The following is a 22,390-nucleotide window of genomic DNA, read 5'->3' on the forward strand; positions in this document are numbered from 1 at the left end:
CACTCAAATCTTGACTTTAGTTGTTCATAATCATCAATGTCTTGTCTGGATTCAACCGTCACCAGCGGTATTCCTGCTTCTCCTCCTCCAGAAACCTCCTTGTTTATTCCATGTGGCATCACTGAAAAATGCTCAATCGAACCTGCCTTTAACCTTGTTTCTAGTCCTCTCTCTAATACAACTCAAAAATACACTGTTCTTCCTTCTCCTACATCCTCTCCTATTATGACTGTCGTTTCTGATGCTACTCAAGAGTCTAAAGACATCTCATCGTTAATCATCCTGCCTGCTGCTGAATTGGTCCAAACTCATTCATCTCTAGAGGTCTTGGATGCTTCTCCCTGCTCTTTGGTCCCTGCGAGTCCTGTCAGCCCTGTTCATCCTTCATCTTCCACTTGTAGTAATAACTCGGTTTCATTCATTGCTCTGAATGCTCCAGCTGATGAGATTCAAGACTCGTCTGTCCAGCTCTCTCCTGCTGTTAGTCGTCGCATTGTTGTTACCTTCAATCCCCTAGTTGCTGTCGCTCAGACTTTCCACAAGGATGACTATGACCGCTCGTCTATTAGTGTTGCTCCCTTGCTTCGTCAGGACATTATAGAGCTGCTGACTTATCGTGCAGAGATGTTGCATGTTACTCGACAACTCACTGCTTATCGTGACCAGCTTATCATGGAGAAACAGCGTATGTATTTTATGAAGTTACAGCAACAGCAGCATCAAGTGATGCAGCAGCAACTACAGCAGGCATGGTGGATGCAACAACAGCAGCAGCAACAGCGTCATTTCCAAATGCATCCATCTCAACCCATGTACAATCAAACACCCATGCTGGATTTTATTCCTACTAGAAACCTGTCCAGCACCAATAACCAGGATATGTTTGAAGCATTCAATCCTACTATAGACACTCTGCAGTATAGACCTCCTCATACTATTAGCCCCATTTACATGTCTGATCCTCACTATAATCAGATGTTCAAGGACAATTCTTCTGTAGTACCTCCATTCAGTCTCTCTGGATCCTCTACTTACTACAACTGAATATCCCATTCTCTTGTATCAAGTCTACTTGATTCATAAAACAATCCTTCTTTTCTGGATATGTACACTCCAATCATACCTAGACTTTGTTCGTACGCTTCTACACTTTCTTTTATACTTTTTCTTTACACTGTTTCTTGTTTCCAATTCTGCTGTTTTCTTTGAACTACCACCCATCATTTATACAATTTCTTTCTACAACCTGTTCTTATTTGTATAGGAATATGTTGGTGCTCGTGTTCACCCTTGTCCTGTTCCTAATATATATACTCTGGTCTTTGTGCAAGCCTTTTATGGCAGTATCCTTGAGTTGTATTATTTAGAATGAACTTTGTTTCTATTTCAAATATAGTTGAATTGAGATCCTGTCAATACAATATCAAACAAGTTATACAGTCCAGTGGCGTGTTAGAAACCGTCGGATCAAATCAAACATTAATCAAAACTTGTGATGGCTTAGTATTCATACTAAGCAATAGACTATGAGTCTACTTGACTATGAGTTGGATTGTCATTGTGCATTGATTCTTGCATACAAAATTAGATTCAAGACTAGAAACTAGAGTTTTTATCATTATTTTTGCATTGCAATGTTTGACGTGAATCCGACTGATTTTTACAGTTACTGAGTTGATACTAAATAGTCGAGTATTATTCATGACGGTTCCAATGCCCACATCGGATTCAACAGACACTGGAGCAGTAACACTATGTGAACTTGATCAAACACTTTGTTAGTACATTGTGTCTGATTCTATATATATATTGGAATCTGTCATCATCAATTCAACTTTCTTACAAATCAATTACATGGGTTTAGTATCACTCACTTCATCAGATGATTCGGCATTGAGTCTGTATGCTAGAGCAGAGGCAAGTCTTGATTCGCCGTAAAGCTGTAGTTTCTGAATGACTTATGAAATTTTAAATGTTCAACTATAGGGTGTCATGTATCCTTGTATTGTTGTTCCAGATCACATCCAATGTCCAGGAGTGCAGGATACAAGCAGTGCCAGACCACTTGCAACACTCCCTATCAAGTCATTCGGACCTTTGTCTGCCATCTCTCGACTACTAGAGTCTTTTATGCTAGAGTAATATTACCCATCTTGCATCATGTGTAAAACAAACCCTGCTGATTGGATTCAATGACTATGAATTGTAGTGACGAAAACAACTTGTCTGTCAATCGATCGGAATTCGATATTCTACAAATGATTCGTGGTGTATGCCAACATATTATGGCACCCATTTACCATGTCACTGGAATGGTAAATTATAATGGGTTTAGACTGGATCTGACCTTTGTGGGATTCTAACTTGTTGTTGCATATTATTGTATTGATAGCGTTCGGCTGATGGATTACACGAACAACTGATTATAAATAAAGGCAAAGGTCCAGTTGTGGGTTTGGCATGGCATCCATTCAAACAAACTATTGCCATAATCCATCGCAATGATTCGGTGCATCTATTTGATTTGACTTCCGAGACGTGGTGTCCGCGTCAGGCTGTTGGACTACATCATGAGTTTCAACGGGGAATTACTGGTATCGCATGGTGTCCTACAGGATCAGCTGTGCTTGCAGTGGGATGCAAGAGTGGTGTATGTCTATGGCGACTACAATTTGATGTCCATCCAACTACTTCGACAAAACGACTGCATCCACTGATTCCAGCTGATGCGCAGGGTTGTCCACAAGCTTGGATGACATTACTTCGTGCACCCCAGTTGTCACATGTATCGCATTTTGCATGGTCTCCAGATGGACGCTATATTGTTGCAGGATCATCGGCCAACTCAACGTTGGTTGTGTTTGACGTTGCCACAGAGTCAAGCGAAGCATTGTCATTATCTGGTGGGCCAACACATGAATTGAAATTTAGCTCAGATGGAATGTTTTTACTTCAATCGTTCAAGTAAGTGTGGATTGTTTGCATACACCACTTGAACAAGGTAATTCAATCAGATGCTTACACTGTAATGATGGATGATGTGCAGACGTGGAGGTATTCGAATTTGGGAAACGCAGTTGTGGAACAGTGTATTGCTTTGCACTAAACGACCTGCTCATGTAAGTCTTGAATCAATCCTTTAGCTGTATTGAGTTGACTAGCTGGTTGCTACTGATACCAGATTGATTTACACGTCATGTTTTATATGTAGAGTTTGACGTGGTTGCCTGATATTCGACTGTTTATATTTGGTTTGGAGGGAGAGTCCCGCATTGCAATGGTTCAAATGACCAAGAGTGCGCCGTGTTTGGGTATGTTGATGGTTTAAACTCATTTATTGATGCGTTTCTAAAATGTAATGAATCATTAGATACAATCACAACACCATTAATGAAACTGGATAAACTTGTGACACTCGGTAACGGTGCGAGCAATCTGTAAGCAATACAATGATGATTACGAGTGAACAATAACGATATGAATTACTGACAATCATTGAAACTGTAGATCTGGTATTCGTCAATTCTGCGTATCACCCTTGGGAGACCGGATGCTTGTTCAGTTGGAGGGATCAAGCCAATTAGTACTGTATGCGATTAAAACTAAACCATTACCCGAGTTTTCTTACATGTAGGTTTTCCAACGTTGTATATTATAGTGACTTGTTTTAACCTATGAATCCATCATGTATATAGTGGTCCAGTATACGGACCAATGCACACCACCCATTCATCGAATCGTAAGACCAGTGCAGCAGGGCCTGAATGTATTGCATTTGCATCTCAATTTGATAAAGGTGCACTTGCTTGCATTGCGTATGACAATGGCAAGCTATCGTTTATTCCCATGTTGTTTAAACAATAAATTTTGAATGTTTTTATAAGATTGATTTTATTGCTACCAAGTCTAAAATAAGCTGGTTTCCAGTGTACTAATTTTTACACAATTGATTCTTGATACCCGATACGACGTTTGCCAGCTAGTATAGACCACTCGACACCATGTCATTCTCGTCGGTATTTATCAGTTCTGGACTACGGTATAATATATCCATACAATTCAATAGAGTAATGCGTTCACTTGGTACAGATATGCGCTGGACAGCACTGGGTCTGTCGTCTTGTATCATGTTTGGCAACTACTATGCTTATGATTTACCAGCCTCGTTGAATACACCTTTACAACAGTATCTTGAAGCCACGGACCAAGACTACGCTTTCCATCTTGGTCTTTTCTATTCATTGTATTCGCTGCCGAATATTGTGCTTCCAATGTTTAGCGGAGTGTTGGCAGACACGATTGGGATTCGAGCCTTGTTGATTATATTATCAATGTTGGTATGTGTAGGACAAATCAGTTTTACATTAGGAGTGACTTATCAATCCTACGTAGCCATGCATATCGGACGTCTTTTGTTTGGTATGGGAAGTGAATCACTCTCTGTCGTGCAGTCCAAGACCACAGCCAAGTGGTTCAAAGGAAAAGAGATTGCATTTGCACTTGGAGTCAATCTTAGTGTTGCTAGACTTGGAAGTGTATTCAATGATGTTGTGAGTCCATATTTAGCAGTCATGGGCGGAGTACCAGCAGCCATGTGGGTTGGTGTGGTGACTTGTTTATGCTCATTCTGGTGTGCAATTGGACTAGCAGATCTAGACGGAATGGAAGTAGATGATGTTGAATGCGAGAGCAGTAAGATGGAAGATGAGATGGAACTGGAAGCCTGGACGGATTCACAGCTTGAACATCCGATACGATCTGAAGCATTGATGCACATGGACAAGATGGACTGTGCAGGACTGGTTCAAATGCCATTACGATTCTGGCTTATCTGCTTAATCATGTGTTTGTTGTACGCTACAGTCATTCCATTCAACACAATACATTCTGCATTTTTACAGAAACGATGGTATGCAGACGATCCACAGACAGGTAAGCACATTGAGTGAATGTTATCAAAAGTTTAAACTAACAATCTTGTTTTCAACTGCAATCAGCATCTCAGGTTATGGGAGTGCCAGATACCATTTCTGCCTTGCTGGTACCATTCGTAGGGACGCTTGTTGATCAAACAGGACATCGAGTCAAAGTATTGATTGCTTGCAGTGTCATGATGATGAGTGTTCATTGCTTTTTTACAACAGCCAATGCAACCGTATACTCGACACCCATTCCAGCACTGGTTGTTCTTGGACTGGCTTATTCAATGCTACTCACATTCTGGCCATGTATTCCATTAATTGTAAATGAGAGCAATCTAGCAACAGCGTTTGGCATTGCAACCATTGCATTGAATGTAACATTGTCGGTGTTTCCAATAGTTGTGGCGAGATTAGTCAACTCCGATCCAACATATTATATCACAGAAGTGTTTTTCACTAGTAGCTGTGCAATGGGAATAGCGGCTTGTTTAGTGCTTTTTTATATAGATCGACAGAGTTATAATGGGATGTTGGAGCATCAAGTCAGTCCAATGTTGAGTAAAGATTCAAGATAAACAATGTTTTCACAGCCTATAAGAATGTGGCAGTTGAACAAGTTTCAAACAAGCATGTTTCCAATAGAAATGGGTTGGAGTCAGTCACATCTGGTGATGATGGGAATGGAGATAAATGATTAGCAACTTCAATGTGTTTTTCATTTGTCATTCTGCATTCATCAACCGCATTCATTGTCAAAATGCTGTCAGCTTATTGAAATCGGGAGTTTGGTCCGAAACTATGCTTTCCTGGCGATGCTCTTTTATATCGGTAGATTGTCGATTTGAATGGCAAGGCCATCTATCGATCGTGTCTCTGTAACACAGCGACACTCTGACCTGCTGCTCCTCAATTCAATGTAACACAATTTTCATCTTTTGGTCTTGCTTTGACGTAATAGCCTCAATGCTTCACCTACATAGTCTGCTAATCTAAATCCATCATGCAACTTCACAAACGAGTCATCCACGGTTTTAAAGTACAGCAACAGAGCTTGCTTGATGGCATCAGAATGCTTTCAAACATGGCAAAAATGGGCTGTTGAATACAAACAAATGCTTTTCCTCAGCTTCATTTTTTGCCATGAGTTGATTTTGCAAAGCGTTTGAATCGAGTCAAATCACTCTTGAATGATTGGATGGAAATAGCGCGAAACAGCCACGCAAATAACCACGTGAAATGACCACGTGGTTAAAGGTTTAAAAGTTTAAATCCAACCGCGAGTCATCTTCATCAACAACTTGTTATTCTTGACAACCTATTATTCTTGCAACTGAACATACTCTCTTGACTGAACATACTCTTTTGAATAAACATACTCTCCAACACCATGAACCACTCTTGTTCAATGGCTATGGTTCTAGCCACTGTAATGATGCTGGCTTCAGCTCCCGCTCTTTTAGTTGCTGCACCAACTAAACGTTCTATTGTTAATTTCGGTCCTTTGACTACAAATGTCCATTTACACTCACTTCCTGCTCGCAGTCCCTTGTATATGCCCAACAGTATTCTACCCTTGACTCCTGAAGAAACTGCCCTCGAGTAAGTGTATTGAATGTATAAAGCTTCATCATTGTTGCTGTCATTTTGATTTGTAATCATTGCTTTAGAGTCTGGTTTAAGACTTGTCAATGCTTTCATCTGGTTGTGAATCCAGCTGGTTTCCATCGCGTTGTTTTAACCTTTTGATCCTGTCACTTTAGGTATCTGTCAGATATTGCAAATGTTCCTAGGTCCTCTCTCTATATCAAATCGGTTGTCGAGACAAAGGGTCGCATGTACCATGTTCATGTTCAGCAAAGACTGAGTGGCATCGACATCACCAATGCAGTTGGAAATGTTAATATTGATGCCAGGGGTTTGGTCATCTCTGCTGGCCATAATTTTGTAACCCGTCCTGTCTTTGCTGCTGCTACCTCTGCTATGGGTGGTGATTCTCTTGATTCTGATAGCAGAGATGGCAAACAACTGCCTATGCTGCTCACTCAATCCGATACAAACTCGTTCACTATTGAGCAGGCCCATATTCCAGTTTCTACCAAAATGGACAACTTGAAACTCAGTCCCCTGGATGCTGTAATGGCTGCCGGAGAGTATCTTGGTATCAATGTGGAAAATGCAGTGCTCACTCAAACATTGGTTGCAGATAATACCGAAAATGATGGTCATTTGTCATATACCATTACGGGTGTTTCTGATGCCATTCAAGACATTACTGCAAAACTCATGTTTATCCAAAGCGATGGTGGCCATAAACTCACTCCTGTGTGGGATGTGGTCATGGATTTGGATTCCAACTGGTATCATATTCAGGTAGATGCTCACACAAGTCAAGTGATGGGTCTCATCGACTGGGTAAACGGTGCGTCTTACGATGTCTATCCACTTGGTGTCAATGATCCCGACTCGGGAAAACGTGCTATTGTTTTTGACACGGAACATCCTGATGCAAGTCCCTACGGATGGCATAGTAAAGGCACCACGCGTGATGCTTACAACACCACTATAGGAAACAATGTGTTTGCTCAAGATAATCCTGACGGCGGAAACTCTTGGCGCAACAATTACAGACCAAGTGCAAACGATAAAATGGCTTTTGATTTTTCAATTGACGAGAAAAAGAATCCCACTTCCTACCTTGACGCTGCCATCACCAATCTGTTCTACTATAACAATATCATCCACGATCTGTTTTATCTGTATGGATTTGACGAAAAGGCTGGCAATTTTCAGAATGACAACTATGGCAATGGCGGAAAAGGTAACGATGCCGTTATTGCCAATGCTCAGGATGGATCGGGATACAATAATGCCAACTTTGCCACTCCTCCTGATGGCTCTCAACCACGTATGCGCATGTATGTATGGACTGTCACAAAACCCTACCACGATGGCGATCTTGAAAGCGGTATCATCATCCACGAATATTCTCATGGTATTTCCATCCGCTTAACTGGAGGTCCCAGCAACTCTGACTGTCTTGGTTGGGGAGAAAGTGGTGGCATGGGTGAAGGATGGGGCGACTTCTTTGCCACTATTGTGCGCATGACTCCAGAAAACACCAGAAACGATGACTTTGGCATGGGTAGCTATGCTAGTGGACGTGCTGGCATTCGCAAATACGCCTACTCCACATCGTTCAAAACTAATCCATCTACCTATGGCTATCTTAAAAAACCACTCTACTGGGAGGTGCATGCCAAGGGTGAAGTATGGGCCGAGATTCTCTACGAGTTTTATTGGGCTCTAGTTGACAAACACGGATTTGATGGTAACTGGTTTGACAACAAGCTATCTACCGAGCCAGGTCGTCATTTGACAGGTCTGTCTGGCAACAAACTTGCTCTTCAACTTGTTGTGGATGGTTTAAAACTGCAGCCTTGTTATCCTACATTTGTTTCTGCTCGTGATGCCATCCTGCTTGCTGACCAAACTGGTACAATGGGTGAGAATCAGTGCGTGATCTGGAACGCATTTGCCAAACGTGGTCTTGGTCTGAGTGCTCTTTCTGGTGGCACCGAGGCATTCGATGTACCTGAAGAATGTGAAGAACATAAAGATCCCTCTCCTCCTACGCCAACCCCTACACCACCTCCAAAAGAGCCAGAGCATCCGAAAAAGCCAAAACACCCGAAAAAGCCAAAACATCCAAAAGGACCAAAAAAGCCATATGAATTTGACGGTGTCGAGTTTTATAAACAACACAAGTCTTCAAAGCAACAAGAAACACTTTAAAGCCATATTTGGGCTTTAAAGACGAGGATGTGAATGATTGTGTCTGCCAAGTATATAAACAACCTGTTTATTGTTAATACGAATTCAACTTTTGAATTCAAGTTGAAAGACTTTAGTACTTTTTATGGTCGGATCAAGATTTACAGCTGTATTCACGTAAAATGGGACACTAAATAAAAGTACCAAGTACATAATAAACAACCAGTTTTAAATGATTGACAATATTGTATCCTAAAACTCTTTGGTAGAGTCTACTGGTCTTTGCTTATTTGTGTAACAAGTGTCCAATCCAACTCTCCTTTCATTCAAACCAAACATGGCATTGGGTGATGGGCATGCATGGTTGCATTCCCAAAATGTGCAGTCCGTTTCTTGAGCTAGAACGCGAGCATGAGATCAGAATACAGCAGTTGAACTCAGTATCTGAATTGTAATGGATGAATCTGGTAATCGTACAATGCATGACTATGCCAAAAAACAATCCCAACACTTTAGTTGGGTATCATATGATGAGCCTTGTTATTGAGTTGAAAGTGTCTAATTCAAACCAATTTATAATAGAAAAGCACAACACATATTTAGCCATTGGTCATTCCAAAGAGGCAATAAAGACAAAATACAAGTATTACATTTTACGTGAATACGGCGGTAAATACGGCATTCAACTATTTGTTTATTCCGGTGATGAAGCTATTCTGAATCCGTTACTATCCACACTCAAAATCAAATTTATATTACTAGTGATTATGCAAGATGCACATGTGTCATGGATTGGAGTATTTAGATTAAAACGAGTATAACCTATTCTTGCCGCACTAATTCACTTTCATCGCGTCTGCCTAGAATTCGCCACCCAGTCTGATAAATCTGCTTACCAAAGGCGTAGTAACTGACGTAGTCGTTTCTTGTGCCATCAACCTATCCTTAATTGAACCTGAATAATAATAACGCTTTTATTATCACAAAGCGATATGTGCGGCGGACTTGATGTAAGATGTGGCCCAATTACATGGCGGAGCATGTCATCATATCTTTGCACTCGACAAGTATAAAATGAAGTAAATCACTGGCCGTATTTGCCATTACTTGCTGACTTGTTTCTTGATCCTATCCATATCCCTTGCTGGATTTGATTTTTAAATTAAAATCTCTAACCTACCAAAAACAATGCATTTTACTTGGTCATTGGTATTCTCTGCAGTGGTAACTGTACCATTAATGGTGTCTGCCATTGTATTTCCACTTGAAAGGTAAACCTATTGTTTAAATACCTTGTTAGATTTGATTTGTATTTGCGCTAATTATGCCGCTTTTTGATAACGTATGGATCCATTTAGCCCTGCAGCAGGATCTGTTACATCAGATTTGTCCAATCCAGACAATATTGTGTTTGGCGGCGAAGAGTTTGCAACTGCAAATTCTTCACCTGTGCATAGTACCGAAACTACTGTTGCAAGCGTTTCATCATATACTAGCTTGAGTGCTACTCCCCAATGGACTCCAGAATTGGTGATTCCTACCCCCAGCGAAGGTGATACGTCCACAACAGTCTTGGCTGCAGCCGTTCCTTCCAATTTAAACTTTGTGATTTCTGCTATCAACGACGTTCTGGGCCATTCCATGAAAAAAACGTAAGTTTTGAATTTTCTAAACGACTTGTTTTAAACATGCGAATCAATGTGCATGGTTGTGTTGTACTAACTGTCACGTTTAATTGGGTATCTAATATATAGAATCATGGCTAAAACGTGTTGGGAAACCACCACTGCCACAACACCGCCATGTTCAGAACCCACTTTAAGTCCATGGGAGCCTGTTAAGCAACATACTAGCAATAACGATTATAGTAAACACGGAAAGTACTACAAGAACAAGGATAAATCTTCTTATCCCCATCATAAAAGGTATCCAGTAAAACATCATAAAACTGGAAAGTCAAAGTATTATCCACCTCATGCTCCAGTTGTGTGGAGACGATCTGTTTCTTGCACGACAACAACGGTTGCTCCTACCACTACCACGACTACGACAAGTTTCATTGAAATTGTCACAATCGCATCTGTTCCTGGACGTGTTATTGTCACTTCATCACCACCATGCTCTGAACCGCCTATTGAAACTCCAACAACAACAGTTGCTTATCCTCCTCCACCACCACCTACTACAACCACTACCACAACCACGACAACAACGGTTGCTCCTACCACAACAACCACAACAACGGTTGCTCCTACCACGACTACGACAAGTTTCATTGAAATTGTCACAATCGCATCTGTTCCTGGACGTGTTATTGTCACTTCATCACCACCATGCTCTGAACCGCCTATTGAAACTCCAACAACAACAGTTGCTTATCCTCCTCCACCACCACCTACTACAACCACAACCACGACAACAACGGTTGCTCCTACCACGACTACTACGACAAGTTTCATTGAGATTGTCACAATCGCATCTGTTCCTGGACGTGTTATTGTCACTTCATCACCACCATGCTCTGAACCACCTGTTGAAACTCCAACAACGACAGTTGCTTATCCACCACCACCTACTACAACCACAACCACGACAACAACGGTTGCTCCTACCACAACAACCACAACAACGGTTGCTCCTACCACGACTACTACGACAAGTTTCATTGAAATTGTCACAATCGCATCTGTTCCTGGACGTGTTATTGTCACTTCATCACCACCATGCTCTGATCCACCTGTTGAAACTCCAACAACGACAGTTGCTTATCCACCACCACCTACTACAACCACAACCACGACAACAACGGTTGCTCCTACCACAACAACCACAACAACGGTTGCTCCTACCACGACTACTACGACAAGTTTCATTGAAATTGTCACAATCGCATCTGTTCCTGGACGTGTTATTGTCACTTCATCACCACCATGCTCTGATCCACCTGTTGAAACTCCAACAACGACAGTTGCTTATCCTCCACCACCACCACCTACTACAACCACGACAACTACCACAACGGTTGCACCTGTTACCACTACTAGTTTCATTGAAATAGTTACAATCGCATCTGTTCCTGAACGCGTCATTACTCCACCACCAGTCACAACTGATGAACCACCATGCTCTGATCCACCTGTTGAAACTCCAACGACAGTTGCTTATCCTCCACCACCACCACCTACTACAACCACGACAACTACCACAACGGTTGCACCTGTTACCACTACTAGTTTCATTGAAATAGTTACAATCGCATCTGTTCCTGAACGCGTCATTACTCCACCACCAGTCACAACTGATGATGAACCACCATGCTCTGATCCACCTGTTGAAACTCCAACGACAACAGTTGAGCCTACCACAACTGATGATGAACCACCATGCTCTGAACCGCCTATTGAAACTCCAACAACAACGGTCGAGCCTGCCACAACAACAAGTTTTATTGAAGTAATTACAACTGTATTACCAACCACAACTGATGAACCACCGCTAGAAACTGAAGTTTCCACAATTCCTCCAATAATTGTTGAAACGACTGCATCTTCAACTGAATGGCCCGTAGTGATGACCACAGCGGAAACTCCAACTCTCGAATTTCCAAGTGAACCGTTAACAACAGTGATTGCACAAGCATCAGTTTCCGACAGTCAAGTTGAAACAACTATTGCCTGGACACCAGTAGCTACTATACCTAAACCAGAATGGACTGACACTCCTATAGATACGTGCACACCTGATGCCACTAACGGATGGAGTTGTTCAAACTCTAACACATGGACCACGGCTGCAGCACCTAATCCCATAACTACAACAGTAGATCCTGTTACAACCCAAGCACCTTCTCCTACTAATGAAGATCCATCCCCAATAGTTGCATCTGTAATCGAAGTGATTACTGCAGAAAACCGCGCAGTGTCTAGTCCTGTATCGACTCCACAGTATACACCTCTATCGACCGCGTATCCTGGCGAAGGCATGATTCTTAGCAGTGGTTTGACCCTACTTCCTAGTTCAATGACTTTAATGTGTGTGTTAGTGTCGCTCATGGCATTCCTCATATAAACTATTTGATTTGTTGAACACCAATAGTTTCAAATAGTGTATAATTCACTTTAACAGTTGTATCTCAGCATACAAATGAATCAACACATTGCTTTCATTCTGCAACAATCCTAAAATATTTTACTGCTACGGCTAACAAGGAATAAAAATGAAAAGATAAAATAAATGAAAAATTATCAATAGCCATCATCATTAGTGTATACCATGTTTTGAAAAGTATTTGCATAGATTTTATTCCTACTTTTTTGATTGAGCTTGTTTCTGCGACAATGTCAGCAAACCCAATGTCATTTTGAAATTCGAAAGTCGCAGATTACAGTTGTGAGCTGCAAGTTTGCCTTGCCATTAAAAATAAAGATTTGAAAAGAAAATCAAGAAAGAAACAAATTCAAAAGTAAGCGAGCTTTACACAAGATGGTGATAACTTTTCATTGATTTCTCGATTCATATTCTCTGTTGGCTGTAATCTACAAGAGAGTACGCTGATTCAAGTAAGCTAAACCACGTGATTTTGAATTTACTTTTGGTTTGAAACAAGTCGAGTTTTGATCCGACACGCACTTGCTATGCATATCTCCATTCTGCCAGTGGAGATCCTCCAGTCCATCTTTTTGTATGTACACAACAATCAGTCAGACTCGTGTGTGTTTTCTATTGTTCATGAACAAGATCGAGGTAAAGGCCAGGGATCTGAGCATCATCCTGTTCAGCAGTACATAAATAAGCACCAGCAATCTTTCCTTGGCCAGTCAGGAGAGAACATTAAAGCATGTGCAAGAGTATGTCGCTCATGGCATGCAAGTGTACTCAGACTTTTATTTCAAGCTCCTAGGCTTTCTCAAAAGAATCTTTTGTATAGATTCATTGATACTCTTGCAAGTGCCCAATCAGCACGCATAAGATGGATTGAAAATGCATCCAAGCCTATGACATCCATTTCGACTTTATCTCAAAGTACTATCGAGTATCCTGGAAATGCTGTTCAGGAGCTGGATTTGTCGTTGCTTACAGGAAGCCAATCTGTGATTACGGATTTGCTGCTTGTTCGCTTGATATCATTGCTTCTGTGGAATCCCGGTACTCCTAAACTGCTACAGTCTACTTTAACTCCAACGCCGTCTACATCTACTAGTCGTTTGAAATCGCTTAAAATGATGGACTGCTTTATGGTTACTGCATCTGGTTTAAAATCTATATTTAAAATACTACCACCACTTTCTACATTTGAGCTTATTGGAGCCAGCCTGGATTCCCAAATTGCAGTTGCATCCCTTTTAAAACAAAATGCAGCCCAACTTGAGCGTATTGCTCTCCAATTTTTATTCCCCCATACAGTGGATCTTCATTTGGATGGTCTAGCCATCCGTTTATGCGAATTTGAGCTATGCAAGCCTCGAATCCGTATGCGACACGAACATATAGAAAATCCCGATTTAAGCGAGTTTATTGAAACCGATGATTCGGATACATATACTGGTTCAACATCACTCAATTCCTTCCATTCAGCTATTCCCATAAAAAATCATGATACCATTTCTATACCTCTGAGCTATCTTCAAAAACTTGTGTTAAGAAGCTGCAGCATATCCGACTCTTGCATCCAATCTATTTTCAAACAAAATGTACACACATTCATATTGCGTCAAATCGACCTCACAGGATGTATATATCTAACAGACACGGCCATAAAGTCGATTGCTTTAGCATGTCCAATTTTATCACGACTTTCACTCGAGCGATGTCTCAACATCACCAATGAATCGATTTTAACGATATCAAAAGCACCCATGACACAAACTTTGTCATTTCTGACTTTGGCTGCATGCAGATTCATCACGGTGGAGGGACTGAAGTTGCTTACTCATTGCTCTGCGTTGAGGTTTTTAGATTTATCAAAAATCATGACACCTTCATCCAAACAATTGCTGATGTTGGTAGGACCTAATGGTGGACTACAACATGTGAATACGTTTAAAATATAAATAACCAATACTACGAATCATGATATTTTTGTAAACAGACATTTACATAGTATCTAGCTTAATCTGATTTAATTCAAAAAGTAAACTTTTGGAGTAAAATGGTTTTAACATCAAAGCAACTGTCATGATAACAATCATAAGAAAACGACACTCAAATCACTCTTCAAGAGAAAAAAGATTAACAGAATTTTGTTAAAGTCTTGATAACAACAATCTGCTTTTTATACCAAAAATCACAAGTGCGAAACATGAAAAATTCAACCCAAAAGTGAGTTTTACGCATACTTTTGAAAACACGTGATGTAAACTGGTAGCGAGAATTGCTGGCAATTTCTCATTTATCCATTTATTCTCATTATTAGTTGGTAACTGAAATGGCAGATAGAGAAACGGGTAAGATGTGCTGTATCTTAGCATGAGTTTTATAATAGAGTTGCGCAAAAAGCGTCTAGAAACACTACATTATTTTATCTATTAGATTTACATACTATTTTTCCCCCCTGGCTCAACTGCAGGCCATAATCTCTTACCAAGTCTTTAATTTGATTTTGACTCTATTTTATTATATACATGTGCAGAGCTGCTTGAAAATGTCGAACTGAGAATGGCTTTGGCTGACACTGACGCTAAATTTGAAAGAGTCATTCACAACTTTCTTGCCCCCGTGCTACTTAAACTAGATAGTCCTCATGATGTCGTCCGCCAAAAGGTAAAAGATTCCTTTATCTAGAACTCCACTTTCTATGTTGTAATGTTGCACGAACAAGAAATTCAATGATTGCTATTTACTGCTTGTTTGATTATACATGCGTAAATCTGTTCAGAAAGCATAGTTTTACATCTGGATCTTAAGCTTATCGTTTGCATTATTATTCCCTTTCAATAAACGTTGTAATCAATGACTTTTAAATAGGTCATTTCCATGTGCAATCACGCCCATAAACGCTTAAAGTCGTCTATTTCTATTCAAGTTCCTGTAGAAACTCTACTCCAGTCATTTACCAAGCCGAGTGCAAGTGTGCTACAACGCAATCTTATCCTCAGTTTTATCGAAGCTGGCTATTCTCGACTGGATACTACTGTAAGCTTGAATAAATACAATCCTAGCTGCTGCTTGTGCCATGAATACCAATCATAAAACTGACCATGAATAAAATCGCAACTAATGTGTAGGAATCTGTTCGGCTTTTGCCATTGGTTCTGTCTGGCATCTCGACTAGATCTTATGCTCAGCGTACGACTCTGCTTTCTATTGCTTTACCAGTAAGGCAATGCGTCAAGAATTGAAAAGCGGCATTTTGCCTCGACATTGACTAAATGTTCAATGTCAAATCTAGATTATTTCCAATTACAAAGAAAAAACTGGTCCTGGTGCTGCTCCCCAGATCAAAGATCCGTTTGACTTTAAAAGTAACCCAGAAGATCTCAAGTTTCTGTTAAACTGTTTTATGGATGTTATGCTGTATACTGTTCCGTCCTCTGGTCGCACCATGACAGCTAGAAATGCGGCTGAATAGTGCGTTTTTATCAATTGAAATGTATTGCAATTTGTTTTGGTCTAATCACACAATTGGCTTGTTTGAAATAAATAGTGCCAACACTCCTGTCTTGACTGCATTGGATGTTATTCCACCTGGATCTAGTAAAGACGCCGTTTTATTAATTACTAACAACCTTCAGGCTGCATGGAGCAAATCTAACTTGAATGTTCGTGATTTAAAGGCAAGACGTGTTTTGCTAATCAGTATTCTTATAACTGCTGCCATGTATTGACACTGTAATTTCAATTGATTTAGATCAGTCTGGCTCGATTTGTCATGAATGTCAACTTTGTACCAGAAAAAATGTTTATTTTGGAAAAGTTTATCATTTATATAATATGTGCCGGTGATACCTTTTCCGAGGTTCAATCAATTGGCAATGATGGTCTTAAAAGATCTGAAAAACCAAACTTTGAAGATCCTGTGACTGTGTTTGTACTATATTCGCTGTACCTTGGAAGTAATCTGCCAGACTCCACTACTAATCGTGATGGCACCTCTGCCAAGTCTAAAACAGGTATGCTAATAATAGGGTTTAAATCTTGCCAAATGCTTAAATTTTATTTTTTGATATTGTGTAGATTATATTCGCGGACCAGTTCCAACCAGCATCAAGCAGCTTGTAATTGAATTTTTACTGCGCTCTGCTCTAGCAACAAACTTTATTCAACTGGCTATGCAAGTGGCATTTGATGCTCTTTATGGTAACTCTCATTTAATCATCTATTGATGCAATCAATTTAAACTTGATCCATCTGACACCATTTATTTTAGGGCAAAAAACCACTCATAAGCTGCGCTCTGGAGGAATGTCGTTTGTACAATGGATTGCTCGCATGGTGTGTCATTTGTAATATACATTGAATTTTTTTTGAATACTGCCAATGTTGTATTTACTCTTTAGTTTATCCTTTAAATCCTCAGTCAGATACTGCCAAGCTCGAGGTTGTTTCACCTGTTTTGCTCACTGGACTGCTTAAATTTATCGACGATTATACCGAAGAAAACGGAAATGACAGTGAGAGTCTTCGTGGTTTTGCCTATGAGGCTGTTGGACTGTTGTCCAAGCGAGGTATGCATCAGTCTATTGATATAATCTGATTTTTGTAAAGCTTTTCTCGGCAGGGTTTTGATCAATTCATATTATGCATGTCTAGTGCCTGCGCCGTTTCAAAAGGACATTACCATTTTGTACAACTTTTTTACTGCAGTGTCAGCGGAACAGCGCAATGTCAGAGTTTCTGTTCTAGAAGCACTTTTCAATATGATTTCAGCATACAAAGAGGTTGCTAATGATCAGGTTTCTCGTAATGAGATTGAGGCTATTTTGCTTGCTAATGTTGACAAGGCAGAACACCAGGCTCGATATGCGGCAGTAAAGTATGCCGTAAACTTATTTCCATTTTCCTCTCCAGTCGGACGTTATATTTGCATTTTAGCATCAGCAGATTCAAAACTAGAAGTGCGTGAAGAAGCCAAAAAAGGTCTTGGGTTTCCTGAAATTGGCCTTATTGGTGGAAACGAGGCTGAAGAAAGTACAATTCTTACAGAATGGAAAGCCAAGCTACCCAACATCAATACTACTGTTGCATACCTTTACAGCATGTCTAAACGTTTACGTACAGGTATAACTCTTGGCACTTTAGGTTCCAAATGGATTCTCAACATGCCCGTGGAAACGTATACCTATCAGCTGGAATTCTTGAGACGATTGATTGTGCTGACGGCTGATCCTCGCGCACAGCTAAACAATTTTAACAAGGTTGAAGATCCTGTCAGTATTGTTAGTGCCCAAACCCGCGACAAGCTTACAGTCATGTTAAAACACATGTGGGATTCTGAGCATGCTGATGCCAATACAATGCAAGTGGATAAGCCAAAAAATCATATTTCAGGATTGCTCGGATATATTCATTTCATTGATGAAGCACTTAAATCTCCTGGTGCCGGTATGTGTATTTTTTGTGTATTTGTTTGATTAAACCGAAATTGACTTGTTGGTTTATAGATGGAGTACTGCAGCTTGTAGCTTCTACATATTTGCTTGAGTTAGTGTCTCTTGGACCACTTCCTTTGTGTATGTCATATAGTAACAAAATTGACTGGATCAAGGTAAAATGAGAGTTTCAAATATTGTTATGCAGCTGTGTTTATCCGTGGCTAATCTTCAATACGTTTTTATTTAGTCTTTTTTGTCAACAATCAAGTCAGAAACACGAATGAACATGGCTCACATTCTTGGTATTATTGCTACGGTGGAGCTTACGGATTCTGCAAGATTGCACTCGTTGAAACTATTGTTGACTGAGCTTTATGAAACTGCCAAAGATACATCTAAACAAGTATGTTTTTGCATTACATATTTGATGGCTTCATGTTTACTTATTGGGTTGTCGATGATAGAAATCGGATATACGCCATGGTGCCATTTTGGGGCTAGGATTTGTGATTGGCAGAATCATGTATAGATATCCCAAAAGTGACTCGATACTTTCTCAATCGCTGATATCGAGCTACTTGGACGCAATTGTGGGAGGCCTTGGCCATGATCACTCATTCATTGTTATTGCTAGTTGTCAGGCGCTTGCTGAAGTGGGTCGATATGCACCACTTAAATTTAGCAAAGAATCCACGTCAAGCATCAAATCAGTATTAACGCAATTGATTGAGCTGTCCAAGAATATGCGAGATGCAAAAGTTCAAGAAGCTGCTATTTTCGCCATTGGTCATATTGGTCTTGGATCACCCGAGATTGTCGACGATGCTATAGCATTTGTACTGACTCTTCCGTCAATTTTTTCAAAGCATGCTGAAATGCACTTTAATATTGGTGATACAGTCTGTACCTTACTGTTTGGGTTTCAGGCTACCCATATGATCGAGTTTTTGGATATTCCTCAAATCACGTTTCCACCACTTACTTCAAACACTCGAGACTCGGAGTCGGTTTCGACTCCTGATCCGACAAAAGCTGTTTCATTTGTAACAAAGATGCTAGAGTTGCTCCAGCCTGGTGGTGCTGCAGCTACTAGAAAGGCTGTATGTATATGGCTACTATGTGTCGTCAAATACTGTGGACATACTAGCCATATTTCTGAAAATGCGCTAGCCATTCACTCTGCATTTTCAGGTCTTCTCGGCGATCGCGATGGTCAGTAGATAATTGCTGATTTTACATTGAGATGTGAATACTTTTAGACTGTTTCTAACATTGAATCTTTATAGAATTCACGCAGGAAGTAGCGTCAAAAGGCATTGGCATCATTTACGATATTGGAAACCAAAAGGTCAAGGATGAGTTGGTTCGCTCTCTTGTTTCTACATTTACAGAGGGACGTCGTTTGGTTCCGCAGAGTGTTACAGGGGATACTCAGCTTTTTGACAACCAAACTCTGGGAACCACCCCAGATGGCAGCAACATTACGACTTACCAGTCTATTCTTTCTCTTGCTGCAGATATGAATCAACCCGATCTTGTGTATAAATTTATGTCGCTTGCATCGCATCATTCAATCTGGAACTCTCGTCGAGGCGCAAGCATGGGATTTGAATCCATTGCTGCACAGGCAGAGCGAGAATTGCAGCAGCATTTACCCAGTCTTGTTCCTCGGCTTTATCGCTACCAATTCGATCCAAACCAAAAGGTAGCAGAAAGTATGAAAAATATTTGGAGAGCATTGGTCAAGAATCCCAAGAAAGCCATGGATACATACATGGATCTTATCCTTGAAGATATTTTGAATAGTCTTGGTGATCGTATGTGGCGCACTCGTGAGGCCAGCTGTGCTGCATTGGCAGATTTCCTAAGTGGACGCCAAATGAGCGAGATGGAGCCTTACTTGCAACGGTTGTGGACTATGTGCTTTCGCGCTCTGGATGACATCAAGGAAACTGTGCGCAATGCTGCATTTTTGACTTGCAAAACCCTGACTAAAATGACGGTCAGATACTGTGATCCGTCCAATGTTGCGGTCGAGCAGGGTCAAAAGATTATGGATATTATAGTTCCATTTTTGCTGACCAAGGGTCTTGGCTCAATGGCTGAAGAAGTTCGAAAGTTTTCTCTTACTACTGTGCTTCGTCTCTGCAAGAATGGTGGAGTATTATTGAAACCTCACATCACCGAGCTGGTTGGAACCTTGCTTGAATCGCTTAGCAGTCTTGAGCCTCAAGTCATGAACTATTTAACCTTTCATGCTGACAAGTACAATGTCACTCAAGAACAGCTTGACACCTCTCGTCTTAGTGCTGCGCGCAATTCTCCAATGATGGATGCCATTGAGCAGTGTATTGGTCAAGTCGATGCAAAGGTGGTTGAAAGCTTGATTCCTCGACTTTGCACTATTATACGAAAAGGGATCGGGCTTCCCACCCGTGCTGGAACTGCCCGGTTTGTATATTTGCTTGTTCAGCGATTGCCCTTGGACTTTAAACCCCATGCCGATGTTGTTCTAAAAGCTCTCTCTGGTACTATTCAAGATCGCTCACCTGTTGTACGCAAAACGTTTGCTGTCGCCATTGGACATACCTGCAAACTGGCCAGTGATTCGGCTGTTGCGCGTATTATCACTTATTTGAAAAAAGGATATCTTGAAAGTGAGGATGCAACAGACCCAGAGGCCAAATCAATTGCGGGAGTAGTTTTTTTGGAAATGTCACGCACTGCTGGCGATAAGTTAAAATCGTTTCACAGTGATGTTCTTCCTCTGGCTTATATTGGGGCACGCGATGGACACGATGGTATCCATCAAGTTTGGGAAAATGTATGGGAAGAAAATACGGCAGGCGCTTCAGGTGCAGCAAAGCTTTGGGTCAAGGAAATTCTTGATTTGTGTCAAACTCTTTTGAAAGAGTCGCCATCTTGGCCAGTGAAGCGACAGGTGGGTAAATCTATAGCAGATCTATCCAAAACACTTGGTGAAGGATTTGAACCTTATATGGCACAAACCGTTCCTTTTTTGCTGGAGAATCTTGCTGGTCGTACGTGGGATGGCAAAGAAGCTTTATTGGAAGGACTTGCCAATGTTGCTGTCGCAGGAAAAGGTTGGTTAAAAACCGACACGGTAGGTAAAGCTCTTGTTTCAGAGTTGGAGACTGTGTTTGTTCGTGAAGCAAAGAAAAACAGCCAAAAATATCGCCGTTTAGCAATCGAATATCTGGGCACGGTTTTCGATGCATTGGATATTGGCAATTTTGACGATTTAATTGACTACTTGATTGATGTTGCTACCGAGAGCAATAAAAACGATATGGATGTGGATGACGATCGCGAGAAACCACTTGCCTTGGTTATTCAAGCCAATGCATTTACTGCTATTGGACAGTGCTTTCCTCGTACTCGTTCCAGTCAAGGTACGATTGATCTGTATATGTGTGGTAATGCTAATGAAACAACAACACCAACATGTATATATGATTGTAGTTGCACATACCAAACAGATTGTGGAGCTGCTAGCCAAGAGTTTAGAAGGAAATGTCTGGAATATTCGAATGGCGGCTCTTGGATCTCTTTCCAAAGTGTTTGAAAAATTACTGATTGATCCGATTCCCATTGACCTTGCCACCACACATGTCGTGATGAATGGTCTTTTTGTTTCACTTGACGACAGCAAGGTGTGATGTGATTATATTTGGGCAGCTTTATTAGTACTGATTCTGAAGATTTGATACTGACTACTATGGGGTTTTGGATTCAACTTAGTATACTGCCATTCGCATTAAATCGTCGACTGTGATGCTTGAAGTGATTCAAAAGCTTAATGGTAATGTTTATTCTTTTTTGCTCAAGATTTTGCCAATACAACTGACATTTGAAATTATGTATGTAGTTCAACTTCCTTTACCAGCAGAACTCAAGGATAGCATTGTATCCAAACTGGAAACGATTATCCCCAAAGAAACCGCTGCAGCAGTGGAATTCACTCTCAAAGAAATCAGAGGGGTTGTGAGTGGTATGCCTATTTAACCAAGGCATTATGTGGTTTTAATAAAGCAGTACGCAGCTACCAAACTCGGATATACTCATTTAATGAAATTTAATGAAATTTATTTCAGTTAAAACTTGGTTGCATTGTCGATAAAAAGTAAAAATAAAACTCTTGGTTAA

At 40.6% G+C, this 22,390-nt stretch overlaps 5 protein-coding genes across 5 annotated transcripts; all 5 read left to right on the forward strand.

The window, feature by feature from the left end:
- Nucleotides 1-32: 32 nt before the first annotated feature.
- BATDEDRAFT_36195 (uncharacterized protein) lies at nucleotides 33-1,392 on the forward strand. The gene has a single exon (XM_006682590.1). The coding sequence runs from the start codon at nucleotides 37-39 to the stop codon at nucleotides 1,042-1,044; it is 1,008 nt and encodes a 335-aa protein (XP_006682653.1). The 5' UTR covers nucleotides 33-36; the 3' UTR covers nucleotides 1,045-1,392.
- Nucleotides 1,393-1,701: 309 nt separating this feature from the next.
- BATDEDRAFT_28217 (uncharacterized protein) lies at nucleotides 1,702-5,497 on the forward strand (the record flags this gene model as incomplete). The annotated part of the gene is made up of 11 exons (XM_006682530.1): nucleotides 1,702-1,746; nucleotides 1,987-2,138; nucleotides 2,210-2,315; nucleotides 2,393-2,964; nucleotides 3,047-3,119; nucleotides 3,212-3,311; nucleotides 3,371-3,437; nucleotides 3,508-3,630; nucleotides 3,696-3,848; nucleotides 4,067-4,932; nucleotides 4,998-5,497. 11 exons carry the CDS (start codon nucleotides 1,702-1,704, stop codon nucleotides 5,495-5,497), a joined length of 2,757 nt encoding a protein of 918 aa, XP_006682593.1.
- Nucleotides 5,498-6,233: 736 nt separating this feature from the next.
- Nucleotides 6,234-8,928, forward strand: BATDEDRAFT_36196 (uncharacterized protein). The gene is made up of 2 exons (XM_006682591.1): nucleotides 6,234-6,521; nucleotides 6,683-8,928. Exons 1-2 carry the CDS (start codon nucleotides 6,310-6,312, stop codon nucleotides 8,712-8,714), a joined length of 2,244 nt encoding a protein of 747 aa, XP_006682654.1. The 5' UTR covers nucleotides 6,234-6,309; the 3' UTR covers nucleotides 8,715-8,928.
- A 953-nt stretch (nucleotides 8,929-9,881) lies between these two features.
- BATDEDRAFT_36197 (uncharacterized protein) lies at nucleotides 9,882-12,883 on the forward strand (the record flags this gene model as incomplete). Its single annotated transcript, XM_006682592.1, has 3 exons — nucleotides 9,882-9,964; nucleotides 10,052-10,345; nucleotides 10,448-12,883. 3 exons carry the CDS (start codon nucleotides 9,882-9,884, stop codon nucleotides 12,759-12,761), a joined length of 2,691 nt encoding a protein of 896 aa, XP_006682655.1. The 3' UTR covers nucleotides 12,762-12,883.
- Nucleotides 12,884-13,327: 444 nt separating this feature from the next.
- Nucleotides 13,328-22,308, forward strand: BATDEDRAFT_36198 (uncharacterized protein; the record flags this gene model as incomplete). Its single annotated transcript, XM_006682593.1, has 20 exons — nucleotides 13,328-14,695; nucleotides 15,106-15,136; nucleotides 15,322-15,452; nucleotides 15,657-15,824; nucleotides 15,917-16,006; nucleotides 16,081-16,259; nucleotides 16,336-16,450; nucleotides 16,540-16,801; nucleotides 16,866-16,988; nucleotides 17,059-17,123; nucleotides 17,209-17,356; nucleotides 17,442-17,909; nucleotides 17,931-18,233; nucleotides 18,293-18,396; nucleotides 18,471-18,626; nucleotides 18,688-19,435; nucleotides 19,510-21,636; nucleotides 21,707-21,897; nucleotides 21,986-22,046; nucleotides 22,113-22,308. 20 exons carry the CDS (start codon nucleotides 13,328-13,330, stop codon nucleotides 22,247-22,249), a joined length of 6,975 nt encoding a protein of 2,324 aa, XP_006682656.1. The 3' UTR covers nucleotides 22,250-22,308.
- Nucleotides 22,309-22,390: the final 82 nt, after the last annotated feature.

This window comes from Batrachochytrium dendrobatidis (genome assembly GCF_000203795.2).
Source record: "Batrachochytrium dendrobatidis JAM81 unplaced genomic scaffold BATDEscaffold_17, whole genome shotgun sequence".
In the NCBI taxonomy this organism is placed as follows: domain Eukaryota; kingdom Fungi; phylum Chytridiomycota; class Chytridiomycetes; order Rhizophydiales; genus Batrachochytrium; species Batrachochytrium dendrobatidis.